At 40.4% G+C, this 19,655-nt stretch overlaps 1 protein-coding gene across 4 annotated transcripts in view; it reads right to left on the bottom strand.

Moving 5' to 3' along the window:
* The window catches only part of LOC133500874 (CUB and sushi domain-containing protein 3-like), a 299,335-nt gene that overhangs the window by 159,403 nt on the left and 120,277 nt on the right, over positions 1–19,655 (bottom strand). For all 4 annotated transcript variants that reach the window (XM_061820098.1, XM_061820099.1, XM_061820100.1 and 1 more), the window contains 11 exons: positions 19,091–19,306; positions 17,722–17,910; positions 16,028–16,197; positions 15,000–15,156; positions 12,894–13,085; positions 10,638–10,764; positions 9,751–9,953; positions 8,087–8,278; positions 7,312–7,450; positions 5,853–6,040; positions 5,353–5,547 (listed from right to left, as the gene is read on the bottom strand). In XM_061820098.1, coding sequence (XP_061676082.1) covers positions 5,353–5,547; positions 5,853–6,040; positions 7,312–7,450; positions 8,087–8,278; positions 9,751–9,953; positions 10,638–10,764; positions 12,894–13,085; positions 15,000–15,156; positions 16,028–16,197; positions 17,722–17,910; positions 19,091–19,306 — 1,968 coding nt within the window. The remainder of the gene's footprint in view (positions 1–5,352; positions 5,548–5,852; positions 6,041–7,311; positions 7,451–8,086; positions 8,279–9,750; positions 9,954–10,637; positions 10,765–12,893; positions 13,086–14,999; positions 15,157–16,027; positions 16,198–17,721; positions 17,911–19,090; positions 19,307–19,655) is intronic.

Here is a 19,655-nt window from a genome sequence, read left to right as displayed (position 1 = left end):
TGTTTTGTAGCTTCAGAATTGGATTGCTGTTTTTTTGTAGATGCTGTGGTTCTGTTGGCTTCATCAAGTCATGCTCTACAACTCTCACTAGAGCAGTTCGTGACCAAGTGTGAAGTGACTGGCAGGAGAATCAGTACCTCCAATCTGACACCATGGGCCTGAGTCAGAAAAGGGTGGTCTGCTCTCTGGAGGTTGGGGATGAAATCCTTCCCAAGTGGATGATTTTAAGTAAATGTGGATCTTGTTCACGAGTGAGGTAAAAATGGAACAGGAATTCAATAGGCAAATTGGTGCAGTGTCTGCAGTGATGAAAACTTTGTATTGGTCCTTTGTGATTCAGTCAACAGGCGATGTACGTTCCTACCATCACCTATGTTCATGAGCTCTGGGTCGTGATCAAAAGAACAAGATAACGGATACAAGTGGACGAAAAGAGTACCCTCCACAGGATTTCCAGGCTCAGCTTTGGCAAAAGGGAGAGAAGCTCAGTCATCCGTAAAGATCTCTGAGTAGAGCCGCTACTCTTCTACATTGAGAGGAGCCAGATGAGGTGGCTGAGGATTCAATGCTTCCCCAACATCTCCCTGTCATTGTGTTGGTGCACGTCCCACCAGATGGAGACCCCGGGGATGACCCAAACATGTTTGAGATTCCATCTGCCCTGGGAATGCCTCTGTATCTCCTCAGAAGAGCTGGATAAAAAGGCTGGGGAGGGGGTGGCTGGCCGTCCCTGCTAAAGCTACTGCCCCCAGAACACCACCTTGGATAAGCAGTAGAAAAAAAATGGATGGATTGATCAGAAATGATATTATCTGCAAAAAATAGTATTCACTGTTCTCCAGAGCTGACATCGAAGGACTTTTCCAGGACATGGTGATTGAACCAAGAGTTTGTGACAGGGACCTTCTTAACACTGGCATGTCCCTTTCAAGCAATTGTAGTCTGAAGAGTGCTGCACGTGAAAGAAAGAGCCTTACAGCACCATAGATGAGAGGCCATGAGATGTCACTGAAATTCTGTAACCTGTGCGTGATGAAATGCCAAATACAAATTTCTGGCATGGATGAGTACAAACCTAAATAAGACAGATGGCCTTTGGAAATAATTCTAAAACATAACCATCATGTGGGAAATGAGGTCAAATACAAAAGAAGTAAATGGGGATGGAAAGACAACATCTCAAATAAATGCCAAGATAAATGTTAATTTTAGAGTTAAAGAGGCTGATAACGTGAATTGATAAAAAAAAAAAATCATCTTACAGAAACGGGATTTGTTCATTTAGCTCCTGCTTTATATTGCATATCATTATAAAGTCAAGAGAGGCAGCTGCAAATAAAGTGCAGCCCTATGGGGGCACAAAGCAGTGCAATCTGTAGGCCGGTGCCAAGCCCGGATAAATGCAGAGGGTTGCGTCAGGAAGGGCATCCGGTGTAAAAACTGTGCCAAACAAATATGAGCGATCATCTAAAGATCCCAAACCGGATCGGTCATGGCCCGGGTTAACAACGCCCGCCCCCGGCACTGCTAACCTGCAGGGCGTCGGTGGAAATTCAGCTACTGTGGGTCGAAGACAAAGAAGAGGAGGAAACCGGATCCATCGTCAGAAGAAAAAGAGGAATGCACAGAGCCTACAACTGAGTGTAGGGACTTTGAATGTTTTGACTATGACAGGAAAAACTCAGGAGCTGGTTGACATGATGATTAGGAGAAAGGTTGATATTCTGTGCATCCAAGAGAGCAGGTGGAAAGGCTGCTAGAGGCTAGAGGCTAGAGGTTTAGGAGCAGGGTTTAAATGATTCTACCACGGAGTAGATAGGAAGAGAAATGGAGTAGGGGTTATTTTAAAGGAAGAGCTGGCTAAGAATGTCTTGGAGGTGAAAATATTATCAGATCGAGTGATGAGACTAAAATTTGAAATTGAGGGTGTTATGTATAACGTGGTTAGCGGCTATGCCCCACAGGTAGGATGTGATCTAGAGTTGAAAGAGAAATTCTGGAAGGAACTAGATGAAGTAGTTCTGAGCATCCCAGACAGCGAGAGAGTTGTGATTGGTGCAGATTGTAATGGACATATTGGTAAAGGAAACAGGGGCGATGAAGAAGTGATGGGTAAGTAGGGCATCCAGGAAAGGAACTTTGAGGGACAGATGGTCGTGGACTTTGCAAAAAGGATGGAGATGGCTGTAGTGAACCCTTATTTCCAGAAGAGGCAGGAACATATAGTGACCTACAAGAGCGGAGGTAGAAGCACGCAGGTGGATTATATTTTGTGCAGACGATGTAATCTGAAGGAGGTTACTGACTGTAAAGTAGTGGTAGGGGAGAGTGTAGCTCGACAGCATAGAATGGTAGTGTGTAGGATGACTCTGGTGGTGGGTGGGAAGATTAAGAAGACAAAGGTAGAGCAGAGAAGCATGTGGTGGAAGCTGAGAAAGGAAGAATGTTGTGCGGCCTTTCGGAAAGAGGTAAGACAGGAAGACTGGACAACGACAGCCAAGGTAATCAGAGAGACAGGCAGGAGAGTACTTGGTGTGTCTTTTGGTAGGAAAGGGGAGAAGGAGACTTGGTGGTGGAACCCCAAAATACAAGGAGTCATACAAGGAAAGAGATTAGCGAAGAAGAAGTGGGATACTGAGAGGACTGAGGAGAGGCGAAAGGAGTACATCGAGATGCGACGTAGGGCAAAGGTAGAGGTGGCAAAGGCTAAACAAGAGGCATATGAAGACATGTACACCAGGTTGGACACGAAAGAAGGAGAAAAGGATCTCTACAGGTTGGCCAGACAGAGGGATAGAGATGGGAAGGATGTGCAGCAGGTAAGGGTGATTAAGGATAGAGATGGAAATGTGTTGACTGGTGCCAGTAGTGTGCTAAATAGAAAGAATACTTTGAGAAGTTGATGAATGAAGAAAATGAGACAGAAGGAAGAGTTGAAGAGGCAAGTGTGAAGGACCAGGAAGTGGCAATGATTACTAAGGGGGAAGTCAGAAAGGCACTACAAAGGATGAAAAATGGAAAGGCAGTTGGTCCTGATGACATGTGTGATTCTGTGGAGTTTTTGACCAACTTATTCAACAGAATACTAGCAGGCGAAAAGATGCCTGAAGAATGGAGGAAAAGTGTTCTAGTTCCCATTTTTAAGAACAAAGGGGATGTTCAGAGCTGTGGGAACAATAGAGGAATAAAGTTGATGAGCCACACTATGAAGTTTTGGGAAAGAGTAGTGGTGGCTAGACTCAGGACAGAAGTAAGTATCTGCGAGCAACAGTATGGTTTCATGCCTAGAAAGAGTACCACAGATGCATTATTTGCCTTGAGGATGCTAGTGGAAAAGTACAGAGAAGGTCAGAAGGAGCTACATTGTGTCTTTGTGGATCTAGAGAAAGCCTATGACAGAGTACCAAGAGAGGAACTGTGGTACTGCATGCATAAGTCTGGTGTGGCAGAGAAGTATGTTAAAATAGTACAGGACATGTATGATGGCAGCAGAACAATGGTGAGGTGTGCCTTAGGTGTGACAGAGGAATTTAATTTGGAAGTGGGACTGCATCAGGGATCAGCTCTGAGCCCCTTCCTGTTTGCAGTGGTAATGGATAGGCTGACAGATGAGGTTAGACTGGAATCCCCTTGGACCATGATGTTCGCAGATGATATTGTGATATGCAGTGAAAGCAGGGCGCATGCAGAGGAACAATTAGAAAGATGGAGACATGCACTGGAAAGGAGAGGAATGAAGATTAGCAGAAGTAAAACAGAATGTATGTGCGTGAATGAGAAAAGTGGAGGTGGAAGAGTGAGGCTACAGAGAGAAGAGATAGCGAGGGTGGACGACTTCAAATATTTAGGGTCAACAATCCAGAGCAATGGTGAGTGTTGTAAGGAAGTGAAGAAACGGGTCCAAGCAGGTTGGAACAGCTGGCGAAAGGTGTCTGGTGTGTTATGTGACAGAAGAGTCTCTGCTAGGATGAAGGGAAAAGTTTACAAAACAGTGGTGAAGCCGGTCATGATGTACGGATTAGAGACGGTGGCACTGAAGAAACAACAGGAAGCACAACTTGAGGTAGCAGAAATGAGGATGCTGAGGTTCTCGCTTGGTGTGAACAGGTTGCATAGGATTAGAAATGAGCACATCAGAAGGACAGCCAAAGTTGGATGTTTTGGAGACAAGATTCGCGAGAGCAGACTTGGATGGTTTGGAGATGTTCAGAGGCGAGAGAGTCAGTATATTGGTAGAAGGATGCTGAGGATGGAGCTCCCAGGCAAAAGAGCGATAGGAAGACCAAAGAGAAGGTTTATGGTTGTGGTGAGGAAAGATATGAGGGCAGTTGGGGTTAGAGAGGAAGATGCAGGAGATAGGCTAAGTTGGAAAAAGATGACATGCTGTGGCAATCCCTAACGGGGCAAGCCGAAAGGAAAAGAAGAAGAAGAAGGCAGCTGCAAATAAATGTTTGGGTTTTTTTTTAGATTTTAAATAGAACACCGTTAAAGCACAGTGAACCAGACCCAAAGTCTAATTACTCAGACAGCTATGGGTGATAATGGAACCACCAAAGCACAGCAGAACAAATCTAATATACTGAAGGTAGAATGTTTGAGATAAAAAACGGAGGCAATGGGTTTTGTGGAAATGTATAAAACCTGAAATTAAGGGTAAGAGCAAACATTTTTACCATTTTGAGGTGTACATAATGGAGGTCTTACTATTAGTTATGCAAATATATACTACTCAACAACAAACTGTCTTCAGTTACATTCAACAAGGACTGGTGGATAGGGCTAACTCATCTCTGTGTGTAGTCACATGTTTTTCGCTTTATTGATGCTTCATCACCTTGAGTTACTTCCTGAATTATACATAGGGACATCCAGAGGCTGCACATTGATTGGGCATCTGAGCCCTTTAAATTTAGCCTTTGGACTGTAGCGTCATCATTTCAAATTTGGTTTCAAGGTGGAACTACTAAATTGACAGTTTGTGATTGGACACCTTAATAAACATGCAGGGCGGTTGAGGGAATGTCGAAGTTATGGATAGCTTGTCAGTGCCCCCCACCCATAAATGAATGTAAGAGCAAAATTCTAATTCAAGCCTGCCAGATTAAAAGTGTTGAAAACCTGTGTATGTGTGTGTGTGTGTGTGTGGGGGGGGGGGGGGGTGATGTGACTGAAAAAGGGTACAGGTAGGTGGTTATCACAGAATTTTATCACTTTTATTTTACAATTGGACACAATACCCATGTGCATTGATTCTAATGCATTCTGTGAATGTGTACTTACACTAATTTATTACACATCAGTCATTGTATCACAAACCATCACATAAAAAAACCCAGTGGCTTTGCTTCTCACCTTGACAACTTGGCTTGCCTCTGTCCCATTCTGGTCTCTTACTGTTGCCCATGACACATGTCAGAGTGGAATAGCCTTGCAATAGGTATCCAGCCTCACAATTAAATGTAACCATTGATCCAAGCTTGTAGTCAGTGCCCATTTTTGTGCCATTCATCACATTCCCTGGATCAAAACAGGCCTCCCGCAGTTTGGCTGCCAATCAGAAAAAGGAAACATTCAAAAGAAGAAGACTGCCGTGCCACAGAGAGGTTATGACCATGAGAAGATTCTAGCAAGGATTACTTGCATGCATCACAAGGATCATTTCATTAAACTAAATTGTTGAAGAAGCATACAACAAGACTCGTTAAGTACGGATGATGAAAGAGAAGTGCAATGAGAAAAAAATATACAGTGATATGCAACACAGCCAACCTCAAAGATGCACTGAACTGCATGTGTCTTTATGCATGAGACTAAATACAGCATGCACATTGAAGGCCTAATCTTCACAGTACCTTTGTACTCTAAATGAAAGCCAGTGTAGCTCACGGAGCCGTCACTACGAAATGCCAAGTACATGAAGTTGGAGGAGCTCTCAATCTTTTCAGGAAGTTTACTGTCCTGGAAACTGCCAATCAGATGAGTGCTGCTGTCTGGCCCATTGTAGATGTACAAGAAATCATAATTGGGTTCAATACTGAAGCTGTAAGAGAAGTAAACAAAATCTATTATTTGCAACATCTGAAGTCCAATTCCACACACTGCGCAGTATATGAGCTTTGAAACATGCTCAGGTTTAACAATCGAGGGGATGCACTATAATGGGGGGTTGTGCTATTGTTTTTGCATCTCCTGACAAAAAGATTAAAACAAAAATAATAACAAAACTTTTAAAAAAGAAAAAGGATAACTCCCAGATGAGGTGAGGAGAGAATAAATTGTTGTGACATTGTGGCACAAAATCTTCCCAGATGGCAGTGGAAATGCAGTGTGAAAAGAACATCTCATATTGTTGCTTTGTATATCAAATCACTTTCCACAGTGAGGAAGCCAGTGGAGCTTCTTTTTCACAACAATGAGCATACTTTATGACAAAAAATGTAAATAGCTTGAAGATAATTGCATTTAGTTGAATGGAGGCAACTCCAATTCAAAATAATGTCTCAATCCTTTCAAATGCCAATCCCAGGTCGCAAACCAGCACTGTAGTAATGCTGAGCTTTATTTTTAAAGACAAAATTTAATAGAAATAAAACATTACACTACCGCAACATCAATCATTGAGTCCTTCATGAGAGAATATTCAACAGCGAAGAGTAGGATTGCCCTCAGGCCTGTCTTACCCTGACAGACTTGCTGCTACACGCCTAAGTTGTAATTAATAATGTAAAAGCTTCTGAGTATCATGCAGCATAGTAAATGAGTTGCACTCATATCGCACCTCTTCCTGCAATATAAAGTACTCATCTGAAAATGTTATTTCACAGCATTTCAGCACAGCAGCAGTAATATCTTCCTTTGAATCATCCCCCTCCCCAAGTGCTACTTTTTCTCTATCTATCAACACACCTGGACTCAAACCCAAGTGCATGACTGCACAGACATGGCCAAGTTTGGTCGCTGATGTTCCACCTGGTTCCTTCACAGTGAACAAGCAATTCTGAGGTGCAACCTGTGCTGCGGTGCATTGATTCAGAACTGCATTTGGTTTGAGGTTAGAAAACACGCCTCGTTTTGAGAAAGCTCCCTTAGTTTTGTATATGGGAAACAACTAACATCAAGTTGTCATTTTCTCCTTAGCCAAGCTACTAAAAATCAAAATTACCATGTTATTTCCCCTAAAACAGTCTAATTTAACTCTGAACTTTCACATGAAGCCCGACTGTGAGTAACCCTCTGTTTGACATTTCATGCCGCCATTTGGGAATGTGTTATTTTCAGTGATTAAGTGAACAATGTTGCGGATTAATATACCTGATAAATGCCAAGGAGATGACATAGTCAGAGTGGACAGCAATAAGCCAGTCACAGTCTTTACTGTGTGGGTAGGGGTGTGGGTAGTTGGGTGACAGGATGAATCCCGAAGATCCAGTCACATTCCCTCCACATGGAGCTTTAGGCAGATTAAGAGACGAGATAGGCTTAACAATCACAAATGTATTTTTACTTTGCTGTCATTGTCTTTCTATCACAGGGAAAGATTCACTACAGAAGAAAAACATGCTGATATATTGAAATGATATTTAAAATCAAATATTCCACCTTGACTGATAACAGGAGCATAAGATTTGCATTAGTTTAAGTACAACTACCTGAGTTAACTGTGAGAGGGAGACTAAAGACTTCCAGCGCTCAAGGAAGACTCGTTGGCAGTGACTCAAGAACAGCTATTTTTTCAGACCACTTAGTGTAATTATTTGTAATTGCATTGCAAGCTAATTAACGTTAATAACACTATGTGTAAGGAGGTATAGAGTCCTGAAATAGTAACAGAAGTGGCACCAAGTCTCCCTAAGAGCTGATTACAGCTCAAACATGCCAAAATAGTTTTGTATGTCCAACATATCAGCGACTATTCGACACTGTTGTAACTTGTTAAGACCAAAATCTCTCCTCTTTTTTTCACTTTGATCCCCAGCTTTTCTGTCCTCCCCTCCCTCCCTTTTTATGGCACATATCACTCTCTATCACTTTTACTCATCCGTCTCTTCACTGACTCACGCTATTCCACACCTCCCTCCCATCTCACCGATGCAGCTTGGAGGGCTGGGTTGCCAGTAGTATCTATTTTCCACTTGGATGCAGGTGATTCTGCTCTCCCCTTGCAATTCATATCCCGGATCACAAGCGAAGGTCACAGAGTCACCGGGCTCCCGGCCTTCCCCGTTGCGACTGCCATTCATGGGAATACCTGGATCTCTGCAGGCGGTGGCAAGAGAACCTGAGGGGAAACACACACACAGACACACTTATTTTTAAACATCACAGACATTTACATATACATAATGGGAATTCTTAATGGACAACAATTATGTTGCCTCGTGTGTCTCTTGTGTCTGTATAGAGCAGTGATTTCCAACCTACATATTTTACAATTGAAAAATCCCACGGCACACCAACATAAGTAAGTGTCATCAAAAATGGATAGATTAATTACTGTATGTACTTCGTGCCAATTAATAGAAGAGGATTTTTTTGTTCCGTCTGTCATTGTGCCTCACTGGCATAAAGAGATGAATAAAGATAAATTATTTCTTGGAAATAAATGTTTTTTTTAGCAATTACATAACATTGGATAACTTCCCACGGCACACCTGAAGAGCGCTCACGGCACACTAATGTACCCCGGCACACTGTTTGGGAATCACTGGTATAGAGTACTGTTTTTAAAGGTTAATTTCTCCAAATAATGTTTCATCATTTTATTTGTATTTAAATTATAATAACTACAATCAGAAGATTAACACGCTGTACACAAGGAAGGAAAATGCTATGAGCGACCCCCAGGTATGGTGCTTCTTCCTAATCAATGGAGGCAAGAGGTTGGTGTGAGAAGTCGAGTGTGGGCTGCAACATTGCAATGGAACAGAGCTGAGTGGCATAAAGAGGTCTCGTTGTGAAACTCTTTGAAAGTGACTGTAGACTTTGGAGGATCAGCTAAAGAGAATGATGCTGAAATAGTCTGGTCTCCACGTATTGAATAGAGGGATCAGGATTCCAACAGTAAATGGAGCAAGACGGACATAGGCGAGTGACTATTTTCTGAGGTGGTAAAAGCAAAGTTATATTTTAATCGTAGATTGAGAAAAGCCAATGTGTAATTTAAGGTTACGGTCAATGGTGATGGAGAAAGAGTTTGTGGTTTGGATGGGAGTGTGTGTTATATCTTACTTTATGTTTGTGCTTTTTGCTAAGAACTGCTCTGTCTCTCTTAAATGTCTCGCCCCAGGACAAAAAAATACAGATTCTTTTTTATTAGATGAAAGTAATTTGAATTATGAAAGTCAAAGTGTTAAACGCATTTCCAGGATCAATACTTGCTTTTAAACAATGAAGGAAAACCTACAAGGGCAATGTTTTTTGTAAAATACAAATACAATTTGACTTTAATATATAGACTGTACAGAGATTAGTGTGTGATTGTGCCTGGGTGTTTTTTATTACTGGCTAACATGCAATAAACAGAGTGACGAGTATAAACTACTGGTAAAATTGAGCAATGCTAACACAAAACATTGTAGACCATAGAGGGAGAGTCATCCCTTTGTAAGATATCACATGACTAAAAAAAAAAAGCAGCACATTGCATTGACAATAGTGATTTGAGCTCCCTCGGGCCAACAATGCTAATACAATATTAAAAAAAAAAAAAAACACTTTCACACTGTCTTCTGCTATGAAGAAAATACTTACTGGAGAAGTCAATGGCAAACCCAGACTTGGTGATATAAAAGTCAGTTTCAAATTGAATGGTGACCACATTGAGAGTAGAGTGAATTCCCTCGGGTAGCAGTGAGCCGCTAACCTCCTTCAGAGACATTTCATTTTCCGGAGGCCCATCCCACACCTTAAGAATATCATGGGATGCCTCAGTGTCGAAAGCGAGAAACTGGAGGCTGTAAGAAATAGGGTAAGAATAGCATTACAGAGGCTCCAGATCAGTTAATTCAATTTGTATGGATCTTAATTTATTACTAACTAATAGGATAGATATCAGTTATATTTGATTTGCCTTATCTTTTGTCGTAGTATTTCATCAAGCAGAAAAAATATGTCTTCCTAAAAACAACTTGTACATGTCTTTTTAGAGGAGAAGATTAGGTTCAATAGAACTTGGAAAGATTAGAGTCAGGTCAAATGAATAATCACTTTTGAGAGGATTCTTACACTTGTGCTCATTCCTGTTGAGATTTGGTGCAACCGTTCAATAGCTGATTAAGTTAAAATGTGAGAGGCTTTGCATTAGCACTCTTACACAGAGACATCATAAAACATTTTTAAACAGAAAAAGTGTAACTGACTATCAAATCATATCTACTGCACCAAGACCTCTTAGACTATGATTTTTTTTTTTTTTTGCAAAAATATGCAATTTACATACAGATGTATGTTTGAAGTATTTTCCTATCCTCACACAGTAGCTTTGCTACCTCAATTATTTTGTTTGTTTGTTTTGCTAGATTTGCATATCCAGATAAAGGCATTCTGACATTTTCACTGAAATATGAAGAATTGCTTTGATATTGAAAGTGAGGCAAACTATCAAATTTGACATTTACTGTATTACTAACTAGAGTTACCTGACAATATTGCCAGAGTTGACCTCAATGCTCCATGTGCACCTCAGGTTGTTGTCATAGGGGAAGGGATAACCAGGTGAAAGGATGCGCCCTGAAGACTTCCCCTTGAAACTGCCACCACACTCCGCTGAGTGCGCACACACGCAAACACGCACACACGCACAGAGAGACTCAAAAAAAGGCATGCTGAAACAAGGTAGGTTTTCCAGATAATGAAGGACACCAGTTTCAATTGTTCGTGCATGGAGGTTAATGGAAAACAGTATGGTTGTTAATTTCATTCATTCATCTTCCATCCCGCTTATCCTCACAAGGTTCATGGGAGTGCTGGAGGTTATCCCAGCGATACCCGGACAAGAGGCAGTGCACACAGGCGGGGCCAGTATTTGAACACCGGTCCTCAGAACTGTGAGGCAAATGTGCTAACCAGTCGTTCATTGTAATCCACCCATCCATTATCTGAGTCACTTATTCTCACAAGGTTTGTAGGAGTATTATCATTATTTTATCACAAAGAAATATTGGAATATTATATGGATTTGCATTGACGGCGGCCCTGTAGCTCAGTGGTAAGAGTACTGGTTTGGTAAACCAGCGGTTGTGGGTTCATATCCCACTGTGGCCTACACTCCCTGAGAAGGGTTGTATCAGGAAGGGCATCCAGCGTAAAAAAAATTATGCCAAACATATATGTGCGTTCATCTGAGATGACACGCTGTGGTGACCCCAAAAGGGACAAGCTGAAAGAAACGTACTATATGAATTTGCAATGAAGGAAAGCAGAAGTATCTTTTATCCAAACTATGGTATCTTTCTGATTATAATCGTGCTGTGTATATTAAAAGAACAAGCACTGTTTCATTAGTATAAGAATTGCATTAGATTGTAACAGTCCTTGGTATAATAAGAAGGGGAAAAAATCCTTGGCTGGAGCTACATTGCAGCCCAAGGTAATAGGGTGCTAATACTATTCAACATTCAACGCACAAATACAAGACCTTTACGTTAATGATAACCCTTCAGTAATTGGTCAGTGTTAAAAATGTTCAAATTCAGTATATAATAGAGGAGTGTTGTAGGATTCAGTTTTCAATGGTTAATGACCTTTTGAAAGATCACCGTGAAGGAAATTCAAGTCCGGTTGATTATTACAAAAGTCAGTAAACCAATTGTTAGGTGCATTTAAGAATTATATTTTTTTGAACCACTGAACTACAGAAAAAAGAAAAAAAGGTTTGAGCCTGAAAATCTAGAAAAGGCATGTCTTTTTGAATTTATATTTTCAACTAATGTTTGATTGATTGGCTACAATGTAAGGGTAAATATTATTTGTTTGCTTTGTGTATTTGTAATACATTTAAATACACTTTCTCTGCTAATAGAAGAAATAGTTCAATAATCAGGGAATCCAATAGGTTTTAATAACATGTGTGTCATTGAAGTAGGACAGAGAGGGTGGGCTCACATGTGTTGTGTGGTAATGCAGCTCACGTTTCAAATGTGGGTCTAAACAGAAACTGCCTCATTCATGAAGTAAGTACAGTGCAGGTAAGAACTTTCTGAAAGTAAAGCCTGCTCTGCACATCACTTCCACATCTCAACCAAATATGAACTGATTAATAATATCCAACGGCGCAGTGTGAAAACTGGTTAGAGTGTTGGCCTCACAGTTCTGAGGACCGGGGTTCAAATCCCACCCCCCGTTTGTGTGGAATTTGGATGTTCTCCCCATGCCTGAGTGGGTTTTCTCTCACATCCCAAAAACATGCAATAATTGGAGAGTCCAAATTGCCCTTAGGTATGATTGTGGGTGTGTGTGTTGTCTGTCTCTTTGCGCCCTGTGATTGGCTGGCAACCAGTTCGGGGTGCACCTCGTGTTCTGCCTGATGATCGCTTGGATAGGCTCCAGCACTACCTCATGAAGATAAGCGGCTCGAAAAATGAATGAATAATAATAAACAATATCTTCTGAAACATTACTGATGTGTTCGTGAGTGTACTGCCTACTTACCAAATAAATAACAAACAGACAAAGAATAAACAATTGATCTATTCTCAATGATACAATCCAATTCACTTACACAATGACAGCACTGTTCAATCAATTCAAAGTATCATCATGACGCGTGCAATCATTTTGAGCTCAATAATCACAAGTGTGCATGGCCTACATTGTGTCTGGCCTGAATAGAAGTCTTGCACAGATAGACACTGCAGCAAATTAGAGTGATCATAAAGGTCGTTGTGTAGCCTTACCTATACATGATGGTAGACTGTTGTCCCACGCCCTTCTCTCACCAGTCATGCACTTGATTATACCACTTCCGTGCAGGGTGTACCCTTGGTCACACCCATATGAGATGGCACTTCCGGCAAAGTGACCCCGGTCACTAACTTTAAAGCCAAATTGAGGGACACCTGGTTCATCACAATGGGATAGCTCAAAACCTGAAGGAGTCAGATTGAGAGGCAAAGTAAAAAGAACGAACATGGCAAAAGATATAATTGATGAATTTTCTCCTAAATAATCAAGTTCACTTTGGAGCACCATTTTTCTTATCGTTTGTTGTTGTTAAAATGCATAGGCAATTAATTACCCATTCTATTACTTTGCAGTAAAGGCTTCCTTTTAGACAAATTATAATTATGTTCACAATTAAAGGCCAATTAAAATGGAACATTTAGTAATGTTGTACTATACCTATTTATAGTTAAAATACTATACTTGCAGGTCACCCATCCCTACATTCATCCATCCATCTATATTTTTGATGGGTCCTTATTAACGGTGTCGGAGAGCTTGAGCGTACACATAATGAATAAGGGCAGAAAGCTCAGTATACCCAGGACTATTTGCCAGTCAACCGCAGGCCACACATAGACAAACAAGCTTTCACACGTTTTAATCAACCAAACATGCATGATTTTGGAATGTGAGCAGAAGCTACAGGTGCCCACGCAAGCACGGGCGGAGCAAATTTGCCACAGGAAGACCAGGGGTGTCTTTTGAACCTCAAAGCGCAGAACTGTGCTAACCACTTGTGCAATGTGCTGCTGAGGTCATACAATAAAGATAAAAAAAAAAACCCTGAACAAAAACAAACAATCTTGCAGCAAGTCTTTGAACTTGACCATGGCCTCGATATGCATTACTTATCTTCAGGTACTAAACTTAAGTGTTCTGCCATGCAGCAACAGCGGACTCCTGTAAACCCAACAGTGCTGATTTACAGTTTCGCCTCACCGTGAGGCCGTTGCCCATGCCAGATGTAATGGTAATATTACAAGTGTCACTCTCAGTATAAATCTGAAGCAGTTATGGCTCAAATCGAGAAACCTACATCTGCACTTTAGGTAGAAGAGTCAGGAAAACATGAACCCAGATTTCATGTTCAGATGAAAAATTAAACTCGCCATGTGAGCACTCTCTTTTCATGCATCAGCCAATCCTCTCCAAGTCAAAAAGGGCCATTGATTTGGCTCGAAAATACTGCACTTCAAATAAGACAAAGATGAGCATTTTTACTTTGTTTTTTAAATTGTTGAACTGCAGAAAAATCTGAATTCCAATCTCTCTCACTCTCTCTCTCTCTCTCGATATATATATATATATATATATATATCGATATACATACATAATATAATATATATAATATAATCTATATATTGTATATGATGTTTTAATGTATTGTAATGCTTAACATAATCAAGACAACTACCGTTTCACAGTTTCAATCACACTTTATTATACAGCCATGCCGTGTCTAGTAGAATTATCACAGATTTTATAATGTGCTGTACATATGGAGGTTGGGGGGGGGTAAAACAGACTCAAAAGGAAATAAACACTTCTAAGTTGGAATACAAAATAATGCTGTGTCATTTATTTGTAGAAGCAATTCGTTAAAAACAATTACAACTATGTACAGTCAGCAAATGAATTAGCAAGATAAACAAATCTGATCTATTGCCGACCCACAGTTAGTATTTGCCCATTAATGTGTGTTGACCACTATAAGAGTACATTCAGGACATGGTATGTATTCACAATGCCACTGCACACAAAAATGTCAATTCCAAACGATTTAATCAATTATCCATCTGGAGTATGAGGTACAGTTCGGCAGGAATTAGTTTAATTTTCCAAATAAAAAGCAACACTGTAAAGATGTGTTCGGGAATGCAGAAAAATAAAGTCAAATCATATTTGGCTGTTGAAAACACACCATGCTGTGCAAAATTATTAAGGCATAGTGAGGAAGGGTGAAGGGTCGGTTGATGGTTCGTTCTTTATGAAGGTATGTACAGTAGCTCATTGCATCACTGGGCAAAGCTTACACAATGAAATGGTTGATAACTTACTATAATATTTCAGGTGAAAACCTGCTGCTGTGCCATCCTGGTCAGAGTAGAATTCCAGCCACATATTGTTCGAAGTGCTAGTCACTGACAGACCTTGCATGGATGTGCCCGTGTAGGTACTGAGGAGTGGAGATGTACCATCTTTACCATCATACACCTGGTCAGAGACAAACAAATACAAATATGGGTGCAATATGGCTAAAAGTGCATGACCCACTCACAAGTGGAATTAGTATATTAAAAACAAATGCTGAGGAAACAGAGCACACAATGAGGTGAACCTATTGAACTTCATATTCTGCTTCACATGTGGCATTTGAAGAGCAAATCCAATGTCCTAAATGAGATGTGAAAAGTGGATTCACGGAACCAAAACACCTCATAGTGGATGCCGCTAATCATCGGAGGTGAATTAACAAATTGGATGATAGAATATTTAATCATCTCGAACAGTACTGCAGTACACATGTTCAATTATACATGGTGACTCATAGTGGAAACATTTGTATACTGATGTTTCATTGAACGAGTAACTTAAATCTCAATTTTAAGAGTTGTTTCTTTCATTGTTAGGTGTTAAGTCTCCCTGTTGTGTTTCTACAAGGGAATCTTTGAGCTGACAAAAACAAGGTTCTTTAAGTGACTGTTGCGTAGCCCTCTATGAAACATTTTCATAAACGAATAAGAAAGAAATGTCATCTACACAAGTGCATGACTAGAGACAAAGAGAGTGGGATGACATGCGCTACTGATCACGCCATGAGACATCTGCACTACAAAGGCTGCGCTCCAACTGAGATAGAGGGTTATTTGCATCACTTATTTGATCCATCAAGTCATGCTACCAAAAAATATTTCTGCAAAGTACCTTTCGCTTTGCACAACATTTCCCATCAATATAAAAGCCCAAACCTGATTTATTCATGTTGAAAATGACACACACTGAATTGTTTATGTTAAGGTTTTCTTTTTTTTCGCTTTTTTTTTTGGAGCGTTTGTCAATGCACAGCAGCACCTCGTGTCTTTACCTTGAGGATGTCACCTTGTGCGAGATAAAACGTGCTGGCGGTGATGTTGATGCCTTTGCCTCTTTGAACATGAATGCTGTACACACATTCGTGGCTGTTGTCATATGGCAGAGGGTAGTTTGGCGACAAAAGAACACCCTCATTTTTGGAGACTGTTGAACCACACTCCGCTGCAAAAAAAAAAAAAAAAAATATATATATATATATATATATATATATATATATATACCAAAAAAAAGAGAAGAGACAGGTTACATCACAGTATTTCTTAATACATAGCAAAAGCTTTCTATAGGTTTTTAACACTAAAGTACTCTATGCAACAGCGCAGTCCACAATGGTAGAGGTTTCTCTTGCTAAGTTGAGTAACCAAAATATTGTATATATACTCTATCCAGTTGTATATCACTACAATAGTCCATGATATATTGCTAAATGAATACATCTCTGGGAGTGTCATTCATAACATGATTCATTCATAATTTATCTTTGTAACAACAGAGACAGCTTCCTGGGTGGGATATCTTTTGATGATGGTCATAATGCTGTGGCGGGTTTCGCCATGTCTTGCTCCATTCATTTAAATTCCTCCAGCCATATTCCTTACTGCTTATCCTCACTAGAATCGCAGGTGTGCTGGAGCCTATCCCAGCAACCTTCGGGTGAGAGGCCAGGTGTACCCTGAACTGGTTACCAGCCAATCACAGGGTAAATATGAACAACCATGATTTGCACACACAATCACACTTTATGGGGACTTTTGAATCAATTAACCTAACATGCCTTTTGGGGATGTGGGAGAAAACGGGAGTATGCGAGGAAAATCCACACATACATGGGAAGAATATGCAAACTCCTCATAGGCGAGGCCAGATTTGAACCCAGGTCCTCAGAACTGCTAGGCAGATGTGCTAACCGGCTGTTTACCGTGCCGCCCATTAATTACGAATTAGCTGTTGTTTTTTAGTTGAGTTGTGTTTATCCTTTTGTCCGTTAGTAACATAATAAGAATCATTATCATCAGGCACTGACACATTGTGAAATGTTATTCACACTATTAAATTGTTGATTTAAAAACCTTTTTACATACTTTCTTATATTTAGGCTGAAATTGCTTGATGCCAAAGCAAATGAGTGAATAATTAGCTAGCCAACTTAATTATTCTGATTGAAGACTTTGACCAGGAAAGATGTAATATAAAATGTATGAGGATTTTCTTTAATGCTATTTTGATACTAAGCACCAAATCAAATCAGTCCTTCAATACAAGAATATGAATATTTCAAACCATGAAGCCAATTAAGTTAGATTCTAAAGAGGCCTTCCACTTATATTTCTGCTATTGTTTACAGACATCTAAAATTTATAAGTTCAGTGCAGTCTCAACAGTTAACTGGCGAGCCTGGAATCTGATTTTGCAATCGCATTTCTCGGAAAATAATTCAAGGCACAATGAGACAGCCAATGACAAAATGCCTTTGCTATGAAATGTCAGCACAGTATATCAAGAGTCGTTTATTACTGAGCACTTTTGTGTGTGGTGGAAAATGCTGTCTTTGTGGCCTGACGTATTTTCCTTAATTGCATTTTACCAATTCACCATAACAGTACCGCAAAGTCTATCCAGTACAGTAGAATATTTACGTTACATACATGGCTAAATGGAGGAGGAAACAGAATGGATGCAACGTACCCACACACCTTGGCAGAGGGGCACTCCACATACGGCGGCCACCTCCCAAGCATACAATCTCCTTTGCCCCCTGCAGCCGATAGCCAGTGTTGCAATGGAACGAAAGGGTATCCCCAATGCCAAACCTCGAGCCTGCATGCCACCCAAAGGGGGGTGTACCGGGGTCCTGACAGGGCTCAAGGTCATATTCTGGAAATCATGACATTTCAAATGAAAAGTTGTCACATTTTTCCTGTTTCTTTTAGCACCACTTTGTTAGTTTTAACTTTAGATTAGCAACATCAGTGCCTTTTCCTCTTCAAGGACACCCAGCAACTTAATTTCTATCCTTTATGTGTTTATAAGTTAGAGGAGAGTGTGAAAAAAAAAAAAAAAACAGAAATCGCATTATAAAGTCCATTTGATGCTTAAGCAATTTGTATAGCTGTGCAATTTGCTTTGATCCCGCTGGAACATTGCTCACTTTCTATACAGTCAAAACTATGTGTAGGCTTATTGATTTCAGCATATCCAAATAAAATACCAAATGGTACACTCGTGGGATATTTCCTGACAACGTGGAACATTTTCAAAAGTCATGAAAGGTTAAAAATTAATTCTAATCTTGGAATCTACAGATAATTACACAGCATGTAAGGGCAAATACTTTCACATGCACACAGGCATCAAGAACACACTCATTCTCACAAAATACAATTCATGAATATTCATAACTGCATAAGTTATTCTTCACTTCAGCGAACAGCAGGAAAGCGTTTAGCCAGAATGCTTGAGATTCAGACCCACTCTTTGCCCTTCTACTTTACTATATAATATAGCTTTCTCGCTTCCTTTATTCTCTCCATCATTTCTTCTCTCTCTACATCACCATCTGACTCCTCTCCTTCCTCTCTATTCATGTACCGCCACTTCTCTGTACTTCCCCACTCCTTGGTCTGTGCGTGGGAGGGCCCCATTAATTTGTCTCCCCACACCCCCATTCCAGCTCCTCTGTCCTGAGGTCTATGACCTGCATGGCATGCTTTGATGATCATTCCTATCAGAGCCAGACAGTCTTGACCCGCATGACCTTGTCGTCTCTTAATAATACCACTCACACAGTCAACTTGAAGCCTGCTATCTCTCTGACAACAAAATAACTCCTCAAGTGACTTTAGACGTTTTGCATTTTGAGCTCATGATGAGCTGTTGATATTAATCTGACCGGATTTGAGTTTTTATTCTTAATATTCCACCCTAACTCCACCCACCACATTTCAAGAATATGCACTTCTATCTCTTGCATTCCTTTTTCAAAACTTCGGCCAACTTCCTCGTTCTATAATCCTACCATGCCTTTCGCAGACAGAATACTCGTGTGCTCTCATACCCGAGAAGGATATGTTGAATCCCTGAAGAGATATGGAGAAGTCCGAAATGAAGCGGAGCTGTGCTTTGAAGTTGCCGTAGAGGCCTGCGTTAACCGCAGCTGGCCTCTCTGAGCCAGTGAGTCGAGCCAGTGGCTGAGCGAAGCTGCCATTTTCTGTTATCAAAAGATAGTCGTGGTGATCCTCCAGGTGGAAGGAGTGGAATGTGAATTGCACACCTTGGAGGAGAAAATAAGGCCCATTATTGGTGTCAAGTGGTAAATAAAATTACAGACCAGTTCTAACTCATAATTCTTTACAAATAGTACTATCCTTTTGAATGCATTAAAGTTAATGCAGTGGCATAATATGACTAGTCTCAATCCAAAGAAAAGTGTTTTTTCTAAGAAAAACAGTTCTTCAAAAGGCATTCATTTTCAGAAATGTATTCAGTTGCGAAGGATTGGACCCACATTTTTTATTTCTAAACAAAAAATTTGAGACAATTCCTTCCCACGGACCTGTATTTAACTATTTCACAAAAAAGAAACAGTTAAAGACTGTCAAATCGTGTGCTTTTGCATACCT

Source organism: Syngnathoides biaculeatus, chromosome 5 (genome assembly GCF_019802595.1).
Source record: "Syngnathoides biaculeatus isolate LvHL_M chromosome 5, ASM1980259v1, whole genome shotgun sequence".
NCBI classification, from domain to species: Eukaryota; Metazoa; Chordata; class Actinopteri; order Syngnathiformes; family Syngnathidae; genus Syngnathoides; species Syngnathoides biaculeatus.
Note: the sequence above shows the minus strand (reverse complement) of the source record. Positions and strands in the feature narration are given on the sequence as shown.